Source organism: Onychostoma macrolepis, chromosome 03 (genome assembly GCF_012432095.1).
Source record: "Onychostoma macrolepis isolate SWU-2019 chromosome 03, ASM1243209v1, whole genome shotgun sequence".
In the NCBI taxonomy this organism is placed as follows: domain Eukaryota; kingdom Metazoa; phylum Chordata; class Actinopteri; order Cypriniformes; family Cyprinidae; genus Onychostoma; species Onychostoma macrolepis.
Genome location: NC_081157.1, coordinates 22,152,362 through 22,173,839, shown reverse-complemented (window position 1 = coordinate 22,173,839; position 21,478 = coordinate 22,152,362). Strand labels below are relative to the sequence as shown.

The following is a 21,478-nucleotide window of genomic DNA, read 5'->3' as shown; positions in this document are numbered from 1 at the left end:
TCTTTATAAGCCTTGGACACATAAAGGTTATTTGTGTATTTTTTCTGTTAAAATTCTTTCATTTATTTCTGCTTAAAATGCAAAGACATCTATACATCAACCATTTGTATATTAACTTCCAAAAAAAGTGCAAATATCTGGCTCTGTAGTGCTTATAAAGCAGTGTTGTGTTTAATGCTGTGTGTTTGGGGGTGGGGCTGCCTTTTTTTCCCTTACAATGGACGGAGGAACAGGTCAGATAGGGTCGTCATATTTGGGCATCTCTATCTTTTTCTCTATAGGTAACGCTGACTTACTAAGTCTACCATCTACTCCTAGAACTCTGTCCACAATTATTGGGTCCAATTTGTACTAGTGGTATGAAGTCGAACTGTTTGGAGAATAAAGTCAAAATTACGAGTAATAAAGTCGAAATGGTTCAAGAATTTAAATCGTAGGAATTAAAGTTATAATATAATATTTGAGAGTATAGCCTATATTGTGCATACGGATTGGGAGCACCTGGAGTAGTTGCCAGGCCACCGGAATTTGAATATTGGGTAACACTTTATAATAACTTCACGCTAATCATTAGTTAAGCATTAGTGAATTGTCAATTCATCCTTTATAAAGCATTGTCCCAACATTAATAGGCATTAGTAAGCAGTTTATAAATACAGCTATAAATGTTTTGTTCTTGAGCATATATAATGTTTAATAATTGTATTTTCATACTTTATTAACGATCAATTTATCATTTCTAAATTAAGTATTATGTTATATACAAACCAGTTATTTAGCAGTTGTCAGTGGTTCATAAGATTTAGAAAGTGTAAGTAAATTATTAATAAACTATTAAATGTACATTTATAAATCGTATTAATTAGACACATAATAGTTGCACAGTGTGTTAATAAATGCTTTATTAACACATTCCTGCTGTAATTCATGATTAAGTCAGGTACCTATAAAACATTTAGTAGTTGTCAGTTATCTATTTTTGTGAGCTCATCTAAAGTGAGGACTATTTATGCCTTGTAAAGCATTTTCAATGGAGATTTATAGGCTCAGTTATCTTCTAAACAGAAAAAAATGAACACAACACAGAGTAATACACAACACAGAAATATATATATTATTATTTTTTTTTTAGATGCAAAAAAATTTAAACTGTACACTTCATAAATTAAACATAAACCGCAATGTCACAGAAAAAAAAAATCAAGATTCTCATCTTGAAAGAAATATTTCTGAGTTCTGTATCCCTCTGTGTTGTGTTTGTTCAATTTTTTTCTGTTTGGAAGATAACTCAGACTTTAAATCTCCTTTGTAATATATATGCTTATAAATCAAGAACAAGGCATTTATAGCTGTATTTATAAACTGATTACTAATGCCTATTAATGTTGGGACTATGCTTTGTAAAGGATGTAAATGACTAATTACTAATGCTTAACTAATGATTCATAACGTGCAGTTATTTTAAAGTGTTACCGAATATGGTTGCATCGGAGCGGCCGCATCATCTTACTGGGATGAGGAAGAGTCCATTTTAAGGACTCACGGAAACAGCTTAATATCAAGAATATGATATTTATTAACAGACTGAACAGGAACAACTTTTTATCATCAGCTCACACACCCAGTTGACATTCCTTTGGGGGGGCCGCAGCTCTCTTATTTAACCATTTTTAATACACTACAAATATATGTGGGAATATTAGCAGAAATTATACCATGTGTCATACTTCGGCAGTATGCTTGGAAATAATATTTCATGTCTTCAATTGCATTCGTTATTTATATTCGTTTGCATTCGTATTTTGGCTTTATTCTCGAAACATTTCGACTTTATTCTCGAATAATTTCAACTTTATTCTCAAAATATTATGACTTTAATCTCCTGATCTTCTAATTTTTTTTTTTTTTTTAACGTGGCACTAAAACGCCGTATTACCAAACAGTTGCCCATAGCCATTGACTTCTATAATATTTGTTTACATCAATGGCATCTGTCACGAATCCGGTCTATGAACTTCCATTCACTCACCACCAGAGGTCACTCGCTCACCACATTGACTCTCACAGCACAAATCACACTGGACTCAATTTCCCATCATCCATTGCACTGATCACACACCCTACTTAAGCCATGGACTTTCTCCCTCTCACTGCCGAGTATTGTATGCACTTATCCCTCTCCTAGCGATAGCTACTACGCAGCCCACTTAGTTGTCTTAGTCTTGCCTGTTTTCCCGTGTTTGTTTCTAGCCTGTGTTCCCTGGATTAACCCTTGCCTTGCCGTTTGGACACTGTTTGCACCTCTCTTGGATTCTAGCTCGTGTACCTGGATTATCTCTCTGCCTTGCCCCATTGGATACTGATCGTCGACCCACGCTTGTCCTAGGATTATTCTTTGTCTTGTCCCTGCCATACCTGTTTGCCATTGTTTCGACCCTGCCTGTATTTATGACCATGCCTTTAAATAAAAGCTTGCACATGGATCCGCACGTCTCACGTCTCGTCAGCCCCGTTACGGAATACTCCTTTCTTTCTCCAAACTTGAGCCTTTCCATCACTTTGGTCCATAAAATCAGTCCATAAAACCTTGTCCCAGAATTTTTGATACTCGTCTCCTATCCTTCTCGCTAATGAGTGGTTTGCATCTTCTGGTGTAGCTTCTGTACTTTTGTTCATGAAGTCTTCTGCGAACAGTAGATTGTGAGACCTTCACTCCTGCCCACTGGAGGTTGTTGCTGATGTCACTAACAGTTGTTTCAGGGTCTTTCTTTACAGCCGCCACAATGTTTCTGTCGTCAACTGCTGATGTTTTCCTTGATCTACCCATTCGAGGTGTGTTACTTAGTACACCAGTGGTTTCTTTCTACCTCAGGAGATTACAAATGGTTTTACTTGCTATTGCCAGTGTTTGTGCAATGGTTTGATTGATTTTTCTTCTTCTCTCAGCTTCACAATTGCTCGTTTTTCACCCATAGACACCTCTCTGGTTTTCATGTTGGTTACACGTCTAAGTAACTATAAATGCAGTCTGCATGGATCTGAGCGCAGACATTCAGTGCTATTTAATGTTTGAATAATCAATTAATAGGACACACCAGGGCAAAAAAAAAACACACCTGTCAGTCACATGTTCCAATACTTTTGGTAACATGAAAAATGGGTGGGTTCAAACAAAAGGTGATATCTTGTAAGTTGTGTATCAGATCCAGATGAAAATACCTGTAAATAAAAGCTGAAATGTTAATCTCTCATCTCATATTCATCTTTTGATGTCAAACCCAAATGTTTTCAGTCTACAGCAAAAATAAAGGAATTGGCCTCACTGTTCCAATACTTTTGGAGGGAACTGTATATAATATATATATATATATATATATATATATTATTTTTTTTTATTTTTTTATTTTTTTTGCCTTATAGATTATACTTTTGACAAAGATCCATTAAGTTATCATGCTGCTATGTTTTAAAATCACTACCATTGTATTTTACCATAGGTGACACAGACAGATAGAGACGGTGCAAACTCAGTGCAAAATGTAAGGAGGAGTGAATTAATCAACTCCTTAAAAGGTTTTCCAGAGTCCTGGAAAATATTGTTTTATAAGACTCTGGAAATGCCTGTAGTAGAGTTCAATTTAGCATGTGCATGATGATGATGATGATGATGTATCACGATATTTTTTTTAGGGTATATAAATGGAAATAGATACCTTTTTATATTATTATTGTTGTTGTTGTTGTTGTTGTTGTTGCTGCTGTCGAACAGATGTCATAACAGCAGTAGACTTTGCTTAAATAGTTGAATTAAATACATTATAATAATTATTCTTTTAAATGGTAATACAAGTGAGATATTGACACTGGAGGAATTCTGCTAAAATAGCTAAATATATACACACAAATTAACCAAAATACTAACTTAACTTTAAACCTTTCACTTTTTCTCGATGTACCCAATTACGGTGCCATGTGTCATGTGACACACAGCAGCCATAACAGCACTTATTTTTTTCCTTTTTATTCGAAACATTCCTAAACGCATTAACTATATCATGAAATATCTTGATTCTCACCTTTATAGATTATGTTGATAGTGGGCGATGGTCAAAGTAACCTGTAATTTATTAACTATGCATAAAAACCTGTCTGTTTATGGGTGTCATGCCATAACATATTTTTAATACGACTGACTTTATATTTAATGTAAATTTAACATTGAAAGTTAATGTGAATAAAAACATTGCGAGTTAGGCTACTAATCATAAAATTTTCATTGTACAGAAAGAGAGCAAAGAACATTTACTTTATCAAAGAACATTTTCACTGACAGTTTAGAGTTCAAGCACTCTCAAAAACTCCCATTAAAATCACTGAAGCTGTTTACACTATGAAATTAATATCTTACGGATTCGTACACACATTTGCACTTTGTTTCTGACCACAATTCGCCAGAAAGAGGTATTCAGTCGGTGAAGAAAACACAGGCATTTTAGCGATGACTCATCTGAACACCTCTGATTGGTCATTGCATTCATAAGCTCAACAGAATCGTGTGTGATTGGTTATAATGCGCAGCGCTGTACAAACGTGTCTGTCTCGGCGCCAGCGAACACAGAATTGAATTTAGCAGCTGATGATATGACGCACTGAACGTTCTAATCAAATATATTGTATCAAACATAAAAAAAATATTAATCGGCTATTTTTGGTCTTTTGGAAACTGCTTTCAAAATCCACTTGGCTTAAAAATCTGGGGGTTCACGTGCCCCCTCACTTTGAATGGGCATGACGCCTCTGCCGTGTCGTGTCCATTACTGCATTTCTAAATGGTGCTAATATTTGTTTTTTCCTTAGTATTTTAAAATTTCAGACTTTGTCTAACCTATTTGTATTTTTGTGCGATATAAATCCTTGTAATATATCTAATTCAGATTCTTTTTAATTCTTTTTATTTATGATATTAATGTAAAAACTATTGCAATATATTCAGTAGTTGAATGTACCTAACTCTTTAGCTTTTAATGGTTAATATTTGATCATGTGTGGAGAAGTGCTGGTTTGAAAGGATAGTGTGACCTAATAATTGTTTGTATTTGTATCGTTGTCAGTCGAACCACAATGATATGGTCTTATTTCAGTGTAAATTTCAGTTTCATTTCTGTGTCAGTGTGTATCTCCGGTAAACAGAGTAGTTAAAAGTCCCCTGTAGGCACTCTCTTGCATAATGACAGGGAGGAGTTTTACTAGAGTCTGTTGTTCTGTCATTCTAGTTTCTACTTTTCTGGTTCCTACTTCAAATACTAGTCATTCAAATTCAGAAAATGACTTGTAATTTAAACAGCATTCCGAAATTAAATTCTGAATGACCTGCATGTAAGTGTTTCTCTTTATTTTTATTTTTATTAAGTGATCAATTGGAATAGTTTCTCAGTGATGCATCAGGAAGCCACACCTGCTGAAAGGTATGATTAGGTGGAGCATGTTAAAGGAAAGGAGATTACACTGTGTTTGTATGTAAGTAATAATCTGTACGAGAGAAGAAACTAGGAAAACAAACAGCAAGCTGTGAAAACAGCAAGGTAAGTACTTGAATCAATAAATTCAAGTTTAATGTTGTGAATATTTTCTGGTCTGTGGTTTCTATGCTTTCCTGTCAAACGGATTTCAAAACAACAGTCCTGGAGGCAACTTTCAGTTTTGCGATCACAGCATTTATATTCACTGCAAAAAGTTAGATTACTGTACCACATACAGTATAGTGATAAAAAAGAGAATAAATGTAACCTTACTGTAAAATGATATAATACTAATAGATTTACATTTTACATTTAACAATTAGTACAATGTGTAACTATATGTACATTTGTTGTATTTAAAATTTTAATGTTAATATCAGTGCTTTTTATAGTGACCATCAGTCAATTTTTGTATTTTCCCTTATAGTGAAATTATTTCACTTCAATATAAACATTTCCGGTAAACTACTGTTTATAGACATAAAGTTCATGTTTCATTTCTCATATCATGCTCATCTTTGTAATTTATTTTGATTACATAAACAGAAAGCAAGTTCACATGATCATTTTTCAAAGTAAAAAGTAATGATGATTTTCTGAAAAATGAAAAATGTGTAATCATAGTTATGTGTTTATCAGAGAACCACAGGACATGGACGAAGAGTCGGACATAGACACAACGTCTGACTCAGAATGTGAATCAGAATATGATCCAAAGAGCAGCACAGGATCTGACAGTCTGAGTGAGAACGACAGTTCAAAAGTAAAACGAGGGAAAAAAAGAAAAATGAAAAAACGTAATTGTAAACAGACAGATCCATCTTCCCTCTGTACACCCAAGAAGAGACAAGCTGAAGGTACCAAACTCCCCAAGTGAGCTTTCCAAAGTACAGTACATTTCAGCGATTACATTACAAAACAATTAGATGAATTCTGAAGAGATTCATTTATGCTGCTTTGCATGTAATCAAATAATGATTTGAAGCTCCATTGATGCCCAAAATGAGGTTCATTTAAATTTAAATGACAAAACAATAGATATATTGTTCAGATAAAAAAAAAATGGTTTAATAGAACTGGTCAATTTAATAGAACAAGTCTGTGTGATATTTGGTATTTGATATTTGTGATATTTGTTTCAGACTCCAACCTATATTTAACACAACAATTTGGAAACAAATCTGAACTTCCTGTCACATGTGGAGATAAAGACGGCATCCTGCATGTGGAGAAATATAATGACAGTAAGTGCAAACAATTAAAATTTGCAGTTATGTTCAATATACATGTGAAGAGTCACTTTTTGAAGAATGTCTTGAAAACATCATTCTGAAGGGTCAAGACATGTTCAAAACACTTGCTCTAAAACAAGTCCACAAGTAAATCCAGTATTATTTTAGATATTTAATAATATAATATTTATCTGTTTTCAGTGGAGAAGTGCATCTTAAGTGAAGACCAGTGGTTCATGCCCAACGAATTTGAGAGGTTTGGAGGAAAGGAGAGAAGCAAAAAATGGAAGACCAGCATCTTTTGTGATAATATTCCACTCCAGAAACTCATAGAGGTGCATAAAATGGTTTAAATAATCCACAATCAAATGCAATTATGACTAGCATTCAATTATTGCTAAAATGAACAAAGTTAGTATTATTATGAGTTATTATTAAATGTAAATATCTGAGTGTTAATTCAAGTAAAACAATAACATATCTCAATGTTGATAAGCTGAGCACGTCTTCCATCCATAGGCTGGACTTCTGTCATCCTTTAAGAAAAGTGGGGTTAAGAATAAACAGGTTTGACTGTTTTTGTAACCAACTAGCTCAAAAATGACCACAAAAAATAGATTTAGTAAAATAACAGGCATTATATTATGTTCTTGTATATTCACTTAATCTGTCTGTCGCACAGAATGACTCTCCTGAATCCTCACCTGTTGCTGACAGACTCAGAAAAAGAAAGGTTAGATCCTGATAACTTTAACTTTAAATGGTTAGTTCATCCAAAAATGAAAAATCTGTCAGTAATTACTCACCCTCATGTCATTTCAAACCTTCATCTTCGGGAAACACAAATTAAGATATTTTTGATGAAATCCGAGAGCTTTCTGACCCTCCATAGACAGCAACGCAACTGACATGTTCAAGACCCAGAAAGGTAGTAAGAACATCGTTAAAATAGTCCTTGTGACATCTGGGGTTCAACCGTAATGTTATGAAGTTACGAGATTATTTTTTGTGCACCAAGAAATAAAGAAATAAATAACGACTTCATTCAACAATTTATTTTCTTCCATGTAAGTCTGACGTAGATCCTGGATGTGCTGCGCCTTGTTTACAAGCAGAGGCTTTTTTGCCCAGATTACTTATTTGAACTAGAACATACAGACGATGAACTAAAGGAGATGGACGTTCCACGTCTAAATAACGGCTCCTGTGTCAGAAACACTACACGCATACGTCGTGGTACTCTCCTGAATGCGCGTCGAAGACTGGCATGGAAAAGAAGAAATTGTTGACTAAAGTCGTTATTTTTGTTTTCTTTGTCCACAAAAAGTATTCTCGTAGCTTTATAACATTACGGTAGATCCATTAATGTCACATGGACTATTTTAATGATGTCCTTACTACCTTTCATAACCTTGAATGCGTCAATTGTGTTGTAGTCAATGCATGGTCAGAAAGCTCTCGGATTTCATCAAAAATATATTAATTTGTGTTCTGAAGATGAACGAAGGTCTTACAGGTTTGGAACGACATGAAGGTGAGTAATTAATGACAGCATTTTCATTTTTGGGTGAACTTAAGTCCTGATGATTTTACATTAAAAAGTCCAGATTGAGATTGCTTAGATGTTTAGGACACAGAATCTCAGCTAAACTGACATGCCTGCTCTGCATCTCTTAATTTTCACAGTGTCAGAGACAGCCGTTCCCCTCCTGCTCCGGTCAGTATAATAGTGACCCATAACCAGACAATATGCTCATTAATATCAACAAGTTTTCTATTTTGGTGTTCAGTTTCATGAGTGTTTGTGCATTTGCTGTAGAATCAAATGGCGGGAATGATGATGACAAAGGTGAAGTTGTTGATGAGGATGATGAAGATATCTTTGATATAACCATGTTTGAAGGTCCAACCCTACCGGTTACCTGTGCTTCTGGCTCTGGCATCCTACACAAATATCGCTTTGCTGCAGGTGTGTGAGTCGGCATATTTTAAAAATAATTACTACAAATATTATTATATATTGTGTGTGTTACGTGTTCATACTAATAAGCGCACGACGAAGGAGTATTCACAAAAACAGAGTCTTTTAATAAAAATCCAAACAAGAAACAGAGATAATCCAGGAGTGAGGGGTAACAAACGCATAGATCAAATAATAGCAGACAAAGAAACAATGAAGAACACAGGCTTTAGATACTACATAATCAAGGGGAAACAGAAACAGGTGTGGAGCTAATGAACTAATCAGGGGAACTAAGGAAACTAGGTCAACTTATAACAGTGTGTTGGTCAGTTATGTTTTACATGTATAGCCACAGTGGCTCCAAAAATATTTGGACACTTTAGGCACGCATAAATATGCCTAGATGTCATTGCAGATAGAAAACATCAACCTTCAAACATCACTCAGAAGGTGTTATTTATTCTTGAGAAAGTTAGTACATGCATACTTCAAGCAAAATTTAATTTTGATATATTGTTCAGATTTTAAAAAAAATAAAAAAAATAAAAAATGGTTTATTGAACTGGTAAATTTGTTTAATAGAACATGTCTGTAGTTAATATGATGAACTCCACCAGTGGTTTCTCTAGATCAGTGGTTCTCAACCACATTCCTGGAGGACCCCCAACACTGCACATTAGTAGAGATTCACAGACTTGAAATGAAATGTCTCTAATGTGCAGTGTTGGGGGTCCTCCAGGAATGTGGTTGAGAACCACTGCTCTAGATAACTGTGTGAATTTGATGTAAACTAACTTCATAGAGTATATCCACTAAAATCACCAAAACACCAGCTGATTAAAGTCACTGAGCAACAGTGAAGAAGAGAGAAGCTTTGGTGGCATTTAATTGCAAGGTCTGACATGTGACTTAAGTACACAAATACATCTTTTACTAATGCATAGCTCTAAGAGTTTCTTTAACTATGGTACAGAGCTGCAGTGTTGTTATTCCAGGGCGTTGTGGGAGATGCATAAGAACAAAAGACTTCTGGCTGACACCTGAGGATTTCATCAGACTGAACAAGTCAGATGGAACATGGAGAAAAGACATTTTATCCAACGGGATACCTCTGGGGAAACTTATAATGGTAAAAAAAAAAAAGTGTGTACAAAAAATGATACTTTCTGGATAAATGTGGTCTGTTTACATTGCATTCATTTGTTTGGCTTTTTATTGAGTTATTTGAAGAATTTGGCTTGATTTTCCAGTTTTACATTCAGGAGTAGAAAATTGAAAAGCAACTTGAATATTTGATTTCTACACATGGGCGGGAATGAAATGCACCTTTCCGCTGATTGGTCAAAGATCAAACCATGTGACATCAGTTCTTCCTCAGTTCTGTGCAACACAATAGTCATCCGTATCTTGCTGTACAGATTCTAAAGCGATTATTGCAACTACATTTCATCTCTTTCTCATCAAACAACTAGACTAACGAATGTCTGACACAAACCATACTGGGGCAGCACATAGGCAGGGCTTTCTTCTGTGTAGGCATAGATTCTACAACCTACACGCGCCAGAGAAATATTAGTAGTTCATTTCAGAAATGTTAATGTTAATCAATTTAATTGTAAATATGCATTAGTCATAACTTTTATTTTAGAAAGCATGCTTAGTTTTGGACAAGGGATGAAGCTGAAATGATATGATAGATATGAAAAGATACAATATATTGCCAAAAGTATTGGGCCAAAAACTCTTTACCAAACACCAATGACTTGTACATACTGTACACTATATGGACAAACGTATTGGGACACCCCCTTCTTTAGAACAGAAAAAGGCACTTCCAAAACTGTGGCAACAAAGATGGATACATAATTCATGTATTTAAAAATTGTATTTCCATCTCTGTTGCAACAGTTTTGGAAGTGTCAAAAATGACTGTACCCATATGTACAAGTCATTGGTGTTTGGTAAAGAGTTTTTGGCTCAAGATCTGCATTTAAAGTCACACCAGAGGTGTTCAGCTGGGATTAGGACTTGGCTTTCTGCAGACCAGTCAAGTTCTTCCACACTGACTCAATCAATCATTTATTTTTAAACCATGCCTTACACACAGAGGCATTGTCATGTTAGAATAGAAAAGGGTCCTGTCCAAACTGTTGCTTTAAAATTAGAAGCACGCAATTCCCTAGAATATCATTATATGCTTAAACATTAAGATTTGTACTCATGGAAATGACTAAAGTAGTCAAATCTGTTCATTAAAAGGGGGTGACCCAATACTTTGGCAATATAGTGTATAAAATGACATTATTTTGTATCAATGTAATTTCACTATCACAGCACATTGTTTTGTTTAGTATTCTTTTTTATTTCATATAATCTTCATAGAGAAGTTTATACAAATGTATCATAGCACATAGTACATACTATGAGAATTTGTTGTTGTTGTTTTTTTTTTTTTTAACTAATTAAAATTTTGTTAGATAAAAAAAAAAAAAAAAAAATGTAAGACCAAATGAAAAAAACAATGAAATTTACATTTTAAACTCTTTGAAATAATTTGACTCTGCTTTTCAGAAAAGAGTTTTGGAACTGCATGTGGTGGACTGTGATTGTAAGATCTGTGAAGACCTGGATGAGTACCTAGTAAGACACCATCACTTACAGTTACAGCCACGTAACATCAACAGGACAACTAAACATGCTCTGTGAACTCTTCTCCCAGCAGAATGATGACGTGTGTTTCGTGTGTCACTCTGAGGGAGATCTCGTGTGTTGTGACGAGTGTCCACAAGCTTTTCATTCACACTGTCACATACCAGCTGTACATGGAGACTCATCTGGGTGAGAGAGAGAACTCATGCTGGGTTAGACAGACTAAATGTTTGACTTTGTGTAATATTCTGTGTTTTGTGTGTACAGAAGCCAGTGGAGCTGCACATTTTGTGTGATGAAGAATGTGGAAAGTTCTTGTCAAAATACACAACAGAATGTTTTTAGCAGTCCAGTCTCTCAGTACAAGCTGGTAAAGTTTATGCAAATATTTTAGCCCATACACTGGAAGTCAGTGGGGTCCAAAATAACATTTATTTCCCCTGTTGATAAAAACGGCATATGCTGGTTAGGTACTCTGTATGTTGTGAAGCATGGCTGCTGGTTTGCACTGGTTTAAGCTGGTCATGTGCTGATCCTAAGCAACTATCTCCTGCTAAGGACCAGCTTAAACCAGCTCAAACCAGCAGCCATGCTTCAAAACATACCTAACCAGCATATGCTGTTTTTTTTTTTCTTCAATAGGGTCATATAGACAAAACAATTTTTTAACACTTACAGCCTGGTTGATTCTCTTCTAGCACTGCCAGTACCTGCTGTTACACCTGCTACATGAGAGCATGACTGAACCCTGTGCCAAAGTAAATCTCATATTTAAGAGTTTCATCTGCCTTTTAATCATTATTTAAAACTTTTATATGTAATATAAATATTCATCATGTGACATCTGCACTGCTGGTGTCCAGGTTCCAGGATACAGTGAGGACATCTGTGGTCCCATGATGCTGGGCAGAGTGAAAATAAACTTGGAGAATAATGACTATCAAACAGTGGAAGAGTTTGTCTCGGATATTGAACTCATTTTCAACAACTTTTGCACCCCCGACAGGGTGAGTATTATTGGGAATGTATGCAACTTTTAATAATGACAGCAGTCTTAACCATTTGCACCTGCCATCTTATCTTTACAGACTTAATTTTTTCTCTTTTCTGTAGGATAATGATTCCAGCAGAATAACTTCTAGACTGAAAAAAGTATTCAAAAGGGAGTTTGAAAGCATCTTTAAGCTTCAGTAATATCACGCTGTAGCAAGAAGGTCTTTGTTAAACATTATGGTAACATTTGAGTGTATTTTACAAAATGAAAAAAATAAAAAAGATAAAAATAACAAAAGAACAAAATCAAAATTGTGCATTTGTGAACGATTGTGAGCAATAATGATGATATTATGAAGACATTAAATTCTAAGCACTCAGACTCATGCCCAGATGTACAAAATTTCATTTATTCTCTAAATATAAGACATATTTATTCAAGCTCTGACCATCTTAAAAAGATTACCCACAGTAATGTGTTGCCTTTCTGTTCATTCGGTGTTTTTAATCTAAAATGTGTAATTTAAGTGACTGGTCGTGGGGTAGTGCTAGTGACGTGTAGTGAATCACATATAGTACAGTGATATTTGTAATTCAAAAGTAAATTGACAAGCCATGACATGCTTCTTTTCATATGTAAAATACTCAACCAGGAAGATCTTAACTGGCTTTGAAAACAGAAGTTATCCGGTAAAGTTATACACAGTTATAAAAACATACAAGTGTGTGTGCATCTTGTTTATAATTGAAAAGAAATAGGAGGGATCATAAAATTTCCATTTTTAATTTACTGCCCTCAATAAGTTATTCAGCCAAAAGATGTTTAGATATATTACACAAGACAAATTCAAATGTTTACATGGTTCTTATAGTGGTGTGGAGCTTACTTTGATTTGTGATTCTTCTGTTAAGTTTTGTGACAGTTATGCAACTTGTGCAGGAGTCTCTGCATTGTCGATCTTGGGACTGCCTTCTCTTTGAAGGTTACATAGAATCGTGATTTAGAATCTGGTTAAAATAAGGTATTTTGGGATAGAGAATATTTTTTCCACCCTTTGGAACAGGCTTTTACTTGCTTTGATTTTTATTTATTTAATTATTATTATTATTTTGTGTGAGTGTGTGTATATGTGTGCGGCTGTGCACGTTTTTATGACAAATCAGGACATAGATTTGTATAATTACAAGGGTATGACAGGTATTATAAGGAGAAGGTGACTTTTCAGGACATTACCCCATGTCCCCACTTTTCAAAAAATGTATAAATCACACAGAATGGAGTGTATTGAAAATCTGAAATAGCAGAAAGGCTATTTCCTGAAAGGGGTAGGTTTAGGTGTAGGGTTGGTGTAGGGCAATAGCACATACAGTTTGTACAGTATAAAAACCATTACACCTATGGGATGTCCCCACTTTTCACAAAACGTGTGTGTGTGTGTGTGTGTGAGACTCATGGGGACTCATGTCATGGTGGGAACCTAAATTGAGGTCAACAAGCTAATAAATCACACAGAATTAAGTTTTTTTTTAAATCTAAAAATGCAGAAAGTTTCCTGTAAGGGGTAGGTTTAGGTGTAGGGTTGGTGTAGGGCAATAGAAAATACGGTCTGTACAGTAGAAAAAGCATTATGCCTATGGAGAGTCCTCACAAGGATAGCAAACCAGACGTGTGTGTGTGTGTGTGTGTGTGTGTGTGTGTGTGTGTGCGCGCGTTTTTGTGACAAATGAGGACATGAATTTGTATATTGACAAGGGTATGACAGGTATTACAAGGAGAAGGTGACTTTTCAGGGCATTACCCCATGTCCCCACTTTTCTAAACACTTATAAATCACACAGAATGGAGTGTATTGAAAATCTGAAATAGCACAAAGTTTCCTGTAAGGGGTAGGGTTAGGTTTAGGGCATTATTAGGAAAGGCAATTTGCAAAGATTCGTAAAAGAACCTTATACTCACATCTTCTGTAGGTGAATCTGGATCACGAATGATTATAAACGCATGCGTGAACATAAACGCATTAAGTATATTGGGGGCACATTCCCTTCAAAAACAAATGTAATCCACTGCGTCTTCAGCGGCTCTGATGTCGGAAATAAATGACGACTGCTATGGTCATTTATAGATCCAACAACAGAACACCTCAATCACTTAGGAGCCATTCTTGTCTACATCTTCTCCAGCGCCGAAACAATGGAGGACTGTCTACAGCTCACTCAGGGTGGGTCTAAGGTAAAACGCAAGTGTCAGTCAACAATTGTGGGAGGGGCCTGGGGCATCTAAGAATGGCTTGATATGAGAAAGGGGAAATGATTTTACGAGATAAAAAAAATAATTAAAAAAACACTGGGTGGATCTTTATCATTATAGGGTGGTTGTGTACACACACTGTCAACACACATTTCAGTTCAAACAACTTGTAAAAGTGCATGTAGCATCCGATGACCTTTTTAAATTATATATATATATATATATATATGCACATGTGTCTATTTATATATCGTAATAAATATACACAGTACACACATATTATGTAAACAAAAATGTCTATTTTGGATGCGATTAATCATTTGACAGCACTTATGTGTACAGAACACAACTCACTCTAGAAATTGTGCTGACTGTAACCATAGCAACGTTTTGCCATTTTGTGTGCAAACTGTCAATCGAATTACATATATTACATTATGTACTCCATTTTGTTGCGACTGCATTTGTGTGCTCTTCTGATTGGCTGTAATTTTTGATGGATTTTGTCATGTCTCATAGCCGTGTTGCTTCATTTGTGGACAAACAAATTTTGTTGCTTCTTTTTAGGTCACTGTAAATTCAGCCAAAATTCGGCACAATATTTTGCACAAGCTCTGCCGAGTGTGCAGTGCCCCCTTGTGGCACCGGGCCTGCTAACCAACAGTGAGATAAAAACGCATTTGCTCAATTTAAGTTTCGTTCCAGGAGGTTTTTTTTTTTTTTTTTGTGGAATGACTCGTGCTTGATGGGACTCATACCATAGCTCTCCACATCTCGGGCCTATGAGCAGACGTACACACTTTTTCTTGTTGTAGTACTGTAGGTTTTTGGAAATGTACGCTGTTCTTTCAACTCGCTGCTCTAAATGAAAGGATTTGGACAATGACTGGTGATCTTTTACATGCTGATGACATTATTTGGGAATTGTTTACAAGGCAGAAAGCTGAAACCATTCAGTTGTACGCAAGTTCAAGTTAATTTACAATTCATAGATTTCACATCTGAAAGAAATGTGTATGTGCATTTTCTGTGCATACGTTCATTCTATGAATCACACGTACACATATTTGAGAGATGATTGTAAGATCAAATTTAGGATGATTTCTGCGCAAATTTTATAAATGAGGCCCATAGATTGCGGTGTTGTACCAGATGAGCTATTAAGCAAATTTACAATGTCAGAAAAGCCATATATATGGAGTAAATTATGTGATGCAAACGTTAAAATTTATTAGTTTATAAATCATGAACTATGGTAAAAGTGTTTTGATTATTGTCAAAGGCAATAAGTCTTTTTAGTCTGTCCCTGTAATTTTGACCTATTTTAGATTATTTTAATAAATGTTAATTACACAGAGGTTAATTTAGTGATTAAGTCAATCAAACTAAATGCAACATTTGCCTCTTAAGGAGATGAATACTGAATCAGTCAATAAAGTCTAAATCATGGAGGAAAGCAGCTTAGCAATGTGAGAATGATGCTCCAAGGAGAGTAACAACAGGAGGCCATCTTCCTGATACTTACCTGTCCAAAAGAGACAGTCCTCTCTGTCTCTGCTTGCAACTGAAGAGTACAGATGCAAAAGCCTCTAAGTGCCGTCTGAATTTTTTTATCTAAAATGAGCATTTTTATTAGGCTCCTATATTTAGGTTCAGTAATTTTACTCTAATGGCAATGACCATAAATTTAGGTAATTAGAGTCTTTTTCATCTGAAGTATTCAACTATTTATTTATTTAGTATGTTTGTGTTTTGTCTTTTTTTAAACAAAAGAGTCTTAAAATGTAAGGAATACTCATCTATTTTTTAGTAAATGTTTTTGTAATAGTAAGTGATCAGTTAGAACAGTTCCTCATTGACTCCCTAGGAAAGCAGACCTATTAAAAGGAGTGGTTAGGTGCAGCACATAATAATGAAATTAGACCATGTGTGCATATATTTGTCTGTGCGTAAGAGAGATGTCACTGTAAAAATGTAGACACAATAAGGTGAGAACATTAATGAAATTTTGTTTATACAGTTCCAGTGGTTATGTTGTGAAAAATTTCTTGTCTGTTGTTTTCTCTTTCTTTCTTTCTTAAACTACTTTCCTTGCCGGCCCTTGTTGACTCACTGGGGAGAAGGGTGCCAGGGTCCTCTCTGGAGCACGCCCAATCCTCTGCATCTGAAGCTGTCAGTAATATGGAGTCATCAGCGACAACTTCCCCCTCTGATCTGCAGAAAGAGACCAAACCGCTCGCTGCAGATGAAGGGTGCCTAATTTGTTTATATTCGTGTAGCTGCACGGAAAAATGGTGCTTCAGCCCACCAGAAGGGGTGGAGCTGATTAGTCAGCTCAGAACGCCATTCATCAGAATTTTTCTCCTTCAGCGCAAAGATCATCTCCTCGTTGGACTCTTGAAGCTTGAAGCGTGCTACTCACTGTGGAAGAGCACCAGCAGTGGAAAGATGCTGCTCTTCAGCGCCTTCTCTTGCGGCTATCTGACGATCATAAAGAGCAACTTTCCACGGCATTCTTGCATTTGTCGCTGTGCCCGTCTGAAGCGTGCAGCCACATAAGCACCCACACTGAGGCTGTGCTCACTGAGACAGACTGCTCTCACTGCCCTGCTCTTCCCACTCTGTAACAAGTGGTTTGATCTTTTTAGGTGGATCAGAGGAGAATCCTCTCACTCAGTGTTTCCCACACATAGACTTTACCTGGGCGGCCTGCCAAGTAGGCTACAGTCATGGCTAAAAATATCGGCACCCTTGGTAAATATGATCAAAGAAGGCTGTGAAAATTAATCTGCATTGTTAATCCTTTTGATCTTTTTTTTTTTTTTTAATTCACAAAAATCAAACCTTTCATTGATAAGAATTTAAAATGGGGGGAAATATCATTATGAAATAAATGTTTTTCTCAAATACACGTTTGGCACCCATAGAAATTCTTATGAGTAAAATATCTCTGAAGTATATTTCCATTCATATTCACAATTTTGAGCACTCCAGAGTGATTATGAACATGAAATGATCCAGCCATGGTTTCCTGTTTCACAGAAATATAAATAGGAGGGAAAACAAAGCCCAAATTCCCTTAATCATCCATCACAATGAGAAAAACCAAAGAATATATTTCTGATGTGCAGCAAAATATAATTGAGCTTTACAAATTAGTGAAGTGGCTTTAAGAAAAGAGCTAGAGCAGTGAAAATTGCCATTTCTACCATCAGGGCAATAATTAAGAATTTACAATCAACATAAAATGTTAGGAAACTGCATGGAACAGAGCAGTTTTATGTTTTGGAGGACGCACAAAAGGCCTGCCTGTGTCCAAGCAAAGGCTGTTTCACCGGAGTTAACTCCACCCCATGCTGTGATGCGGCATCATCTAATTGCCGCGACCCCCTTGACTTTTACAATGGTTTCGACTAGGTTCTGTAGACCTGAGCTGTGTTTACCAAGAGCGCCAATATCATTGCCGCTCTCATTACGGCTCCGAATGTCAAACTTGACATACTTAGTCAAGCCAGGCTCCATCGCTGTGACACGGCGGGATTTTATACGTTCCCATAGCAATGTAGAGTGACCGAATCGAAAGGGAACGAGACATTGCTCTTTTTGCCGTGTCACCGAGCTCAGGATCTTAAAATGCCAAGTTGCTTCAGTCAAGATTCTGAATGAATGACGTACAAGCGCTGCCTTATATAGAGTGGGACTCCCGCTCATATTTCACGCGCTTGAACGCCATTGGCCAGTTTCACTGGCGTGATTCAATAAGGCTCAGTATTATTTGAGGAAAGGGTATTTCCCATAGCAATAGAGTGGGGGAACTATGATGTCACTTTGTAGGCGGATCGGCTGTTAGCATGAAACTGGTTCCTCAACAAAAAGCCAATGGGATTTTCCATAGGCTTTTGGATAATCGCAAAAAATAAGCTCTGTGTTCAATCATAGTTCATGAAACTTACACGTTTTGTCCATCAAGATAATCTTCACAAAATAATACAACTTTGACGAATTTTGAAGCCTAAATAAAAGCGCCAGAACTAAAAAGCTAAACTTAGACTATAAACGAACAACGGCACCACAGTCACTCGCCTTCAACGTCACGACCACCGCGCTCCCGACAACTTATTTTTAACATGTTCAGTGAAGGAATTACTCTGTATATGAATGTTAATCAACGCTACATGAACCTTTTCATATAAACTGGAATAAATACAAAACTAGAGCCAAACTAAAACTGAAATGAGACATTAGTAATAAATAGTATAGTGAATAAATGAAATAATCTTAACTAAAGGACATTTAAAGCACGTATTTCTGTACATTTCGATATTAGGTGCATTAAACGTCAATAAATCCTTGATTAATATGAATATTTGAATTAAAAATGTGTCTCCACGTACTATTCAATAAAATTCTAGTGCATTTAATCTATTAAACAACAGCAGAGTGAACGAGTTTTCGGATATGGTAAGATTAAACTTATTTTAGTGAACAAAGTACCACATTTCAGCTCTCGTTTTGTTAGGGTGGGTACACAAAATGTTATTTTACCCTTGCTTCTAGGAAAAGCTTCTTGTGGCCGTAAACATTTAATTTTAACTTGGCTTTAAGCACTATGCATCATTAAAGTTTCACTTTTACCACGTAAAGCCGGTAAATGTGGTGTTTACATGGATTAATCGTATGAGTTTACCTTCTGAACGCAGAGTCTCCGCATCAGTAAGCGATAAACTCGAGCTTCTTCCATCTGAAGACTGCATTTCGGGGAAAAGCAAAAAAACATTGTTGAACAACAATATAAAATGCAGTAAACTATTAATTGGTTATTCTACAATTAATTGAATTACAAATTATACTACAACTGGAAAATACTGTAAATTGATAAACTGTTCGGCGTGATGATGTTGAATGTCCGACAGCGCCTGTAGTCCCATTTAGCAACTTGTTAGCAACCATCTTTTTTTAAGAAACATAACTTATGTCGTAGAATAAAACGTGAAAGTATCTTGAGCCTGTGTAAACCACCGACCTTATTTAAGGGATTTAACCAAAATCCCATTCAAAAAACCCATTGAGTTTGGGACGATGGAACCGGAAGCGCTAAAATGCACTCGCTTCCGGGTTTTCGCCTACAAAGTGACATCATAGTTCCACCACTCCTCGTCTCAGGGAACCGAGGTTACGTAAGTAACCGAGAGCGTTTCTTCCACCACATTCTCAGTTTTGACTCTTTTTTTTTTTTTTTTCTCAAATATTTCTCATGTCTCATTTGTGCCTACTTCTATTTCTCCTAAGGAATTTTAGGAGAAACATCTGAAATGCTGTTGATACTAAAAATGAGAGATATATGAGAATCTCATCTAAGTCTCCATTTTCATTTTTCATTTCATTTTTACATTTTTCCTATAGGTAAGGCCTTTTCATCAGTCTACTCAGTAACTCCTGCTGTTATTGAAAATCCCCAGATTCACTCCCTAGTCGAGCATGTCATCACAGAAGATGTAGTGTAGAAGATGTAGACTGATATGTATGATCATATGTGAGATGATGGTTAATGCATATATTCATTAGTAAATATATCACTTTCTAAAAAAAAAAATTTTTACAAGAGCCAAGAAAATAAAGAACATATATTTTGGTAATGCCTTACAGTTGTAGCTTATCTCAACAAACTGGGGGGGAAGCTGGTAAGGAAGCCAATTGGTAAGGATAGAGGATCACATTCCAAGAAGAACAAAATAACAAGATTTAGAAACAGTCTAGGTGAGCATAAAACATCTCAAAATAAATATCTCATAAAAATATGAAAAATGAAGAACCGTAAATGGCGTAAGAAAACAGTGAATTCATTTTTTTTATTGCTGTCACTTATGAAATGCTGAATGCTGTTAAAGTTTAAACTGTCATGAGATTCAGAATCCACAATTCGGTTAAATCAAATTCAGGCAAACCATTCAAGCCATATTTACTTCACAAACGTCTAAAGTTCACCATTTATGATATTGGGCTCATCATCACACCATTCATAGACTGATCACCTGTCCCAAAGTTTGTTGGTTTGAATTATGCATGGCAAGATCACCATTTCGCAATATGCTTGCCACACATTTCATGCCTGGTCCTGTCTGTTCTATTTGATTTTTGATTTATTTTTGATTTTTGATTTTTTTTAACAAACTGCTATTTCATGAGTGTTTGCTTTCATTTTAAATGAAATTTAACTTCAAATAACTTTTTTTTTTAATAAGAGGGTTTTTGTAATAGTAAGTGATCAGGGGTGTATTACAGAGAGATCCTAACTTTAAAATCTTTTCTTATCTGTTTGGTACCCATGGTAATTTCAGTTAGGACCACATTTAGGACAAAAGCTATTACAGAACAGCATTTCCTAAGCGTGTTATCCTATCTTAACTACAGATAGGAAGGGGGTATTACAGAAACCTCCTAACTTGACAAAAAGTCCTAAAAACCGTCTTAACTTTAGGACAACCCCACAGCTCTCCTAACTTAAAAATTATCTGAAAGCTAACGGAAAAACCGTTTACAATTGCGCTGTCCAACAATGGTATTACATTTATTAATAATTGAAAATGAAGAACCAAGATGTTTAATAGTAGAAAAGCTCTTGGAGGACCCTGAAGATGTGACATTTTGATGACAAAACACTTATAAGTACAGACTGCCTCGCAACATATTACAGTTAGCACAGGAACTGCAACCAGCATTACAGAGACCAATAAAAGCATTACTGAGCACTACCGGGTATAGTGCAAGTGACTAAAGGCCCGTTTACACCCAGCACGATAACTATAAAGATAACCAGGGGCGGATCTAGAAAATAATTTTTAGGGTGGCAAAGGGGTGGCATGGGGTCTATGAG

General features: G+C 35.8%; 1 protein-coding gene across 6 annotated transcripts; it reads left to right on the top strand.

Annotated features, from left to right (window-relative positions):
- Positions 1–4,150: 4,150 nt before the first annotated feature.
- On the top strand, positions 4,151–12,709 carry LOC131537433 (nuclear body protein SP140-like protein). Of its 6 annotated transcripts, XM_058770835.1 has the most exons (16): positions 4,151–4,832; positions 5,411–5,582; positions 6,159–6,376; positions 6,662–6,763; positions 6,953–7,086; positions 7,271–7,318; positions 7,434–7,484; positions 8,438–8,468; positions 8,571–8,720; positions 9,710–9,843; positions 11,286–11,354; positions 11,434–11,552; positions 11,631–11,733; positions 12,062–12,121; positions 12,227–12,370; positions 12,477–12,709. In XM_058770835.1, exons 3-16 carry the CDS (start codon positions 6,172–6,174, stop codon positions 12,555–12,557), a joined length of 1,431 nt encoding a protein of 476 aa, XP_058626818.1. In that variant the 5' UTR covers positions 4,151–4,832; positions 5,411–5,582; positions 6,159–6,171; the 3' UTR covers positions 12,558–12,709. The 6 variants fall into 6 exon arrangements, with proteins under 6 accessions (XP_058626818.1, XP_058626822.1, XP_058626821.1 ...); XM_058770839.1 differs by lacking the exon at positions 4,151–4,832 and having other exon boundaries at positions 5,113–5,582; positions 11,437–11,552; positions 11,634–11,733; XM_058770838.1 differs by lacking the exon at positions 4,151–4,832 and having other exon boundaries at positions 5,115–5,582; positions 11,634–11,733.
- The last annotated feature ends 8,769 nt before the right edge of the window (positions 12,710–21,478 follow it).

Excerpts from the sequence above, each read along its gene's own strand:
- LOC131537433 (XM_058770835.1), top strand. The coding sequence starts at position 6,172 with ATGGACGAAGAGTCGGACATAGACACAACGTCTGACTCAGAATGTGAA. Across the intron at positions 6,764-6,952 it reads TGTGGAGAAATATAATGACA|TGGAGAAGTGCATCTTAAGT; the intron begins GTAAGTGCAAAC and ends ATCTGTTTTCAG. Across the intron at positions 11,734-12,061 it reads CAGTCTCTCAGTACAAGCTG|CACTGCCAGTACCTGCTGTT; the intron begins GTAAAGTTTATG and ends ATTCTCTTCTAG.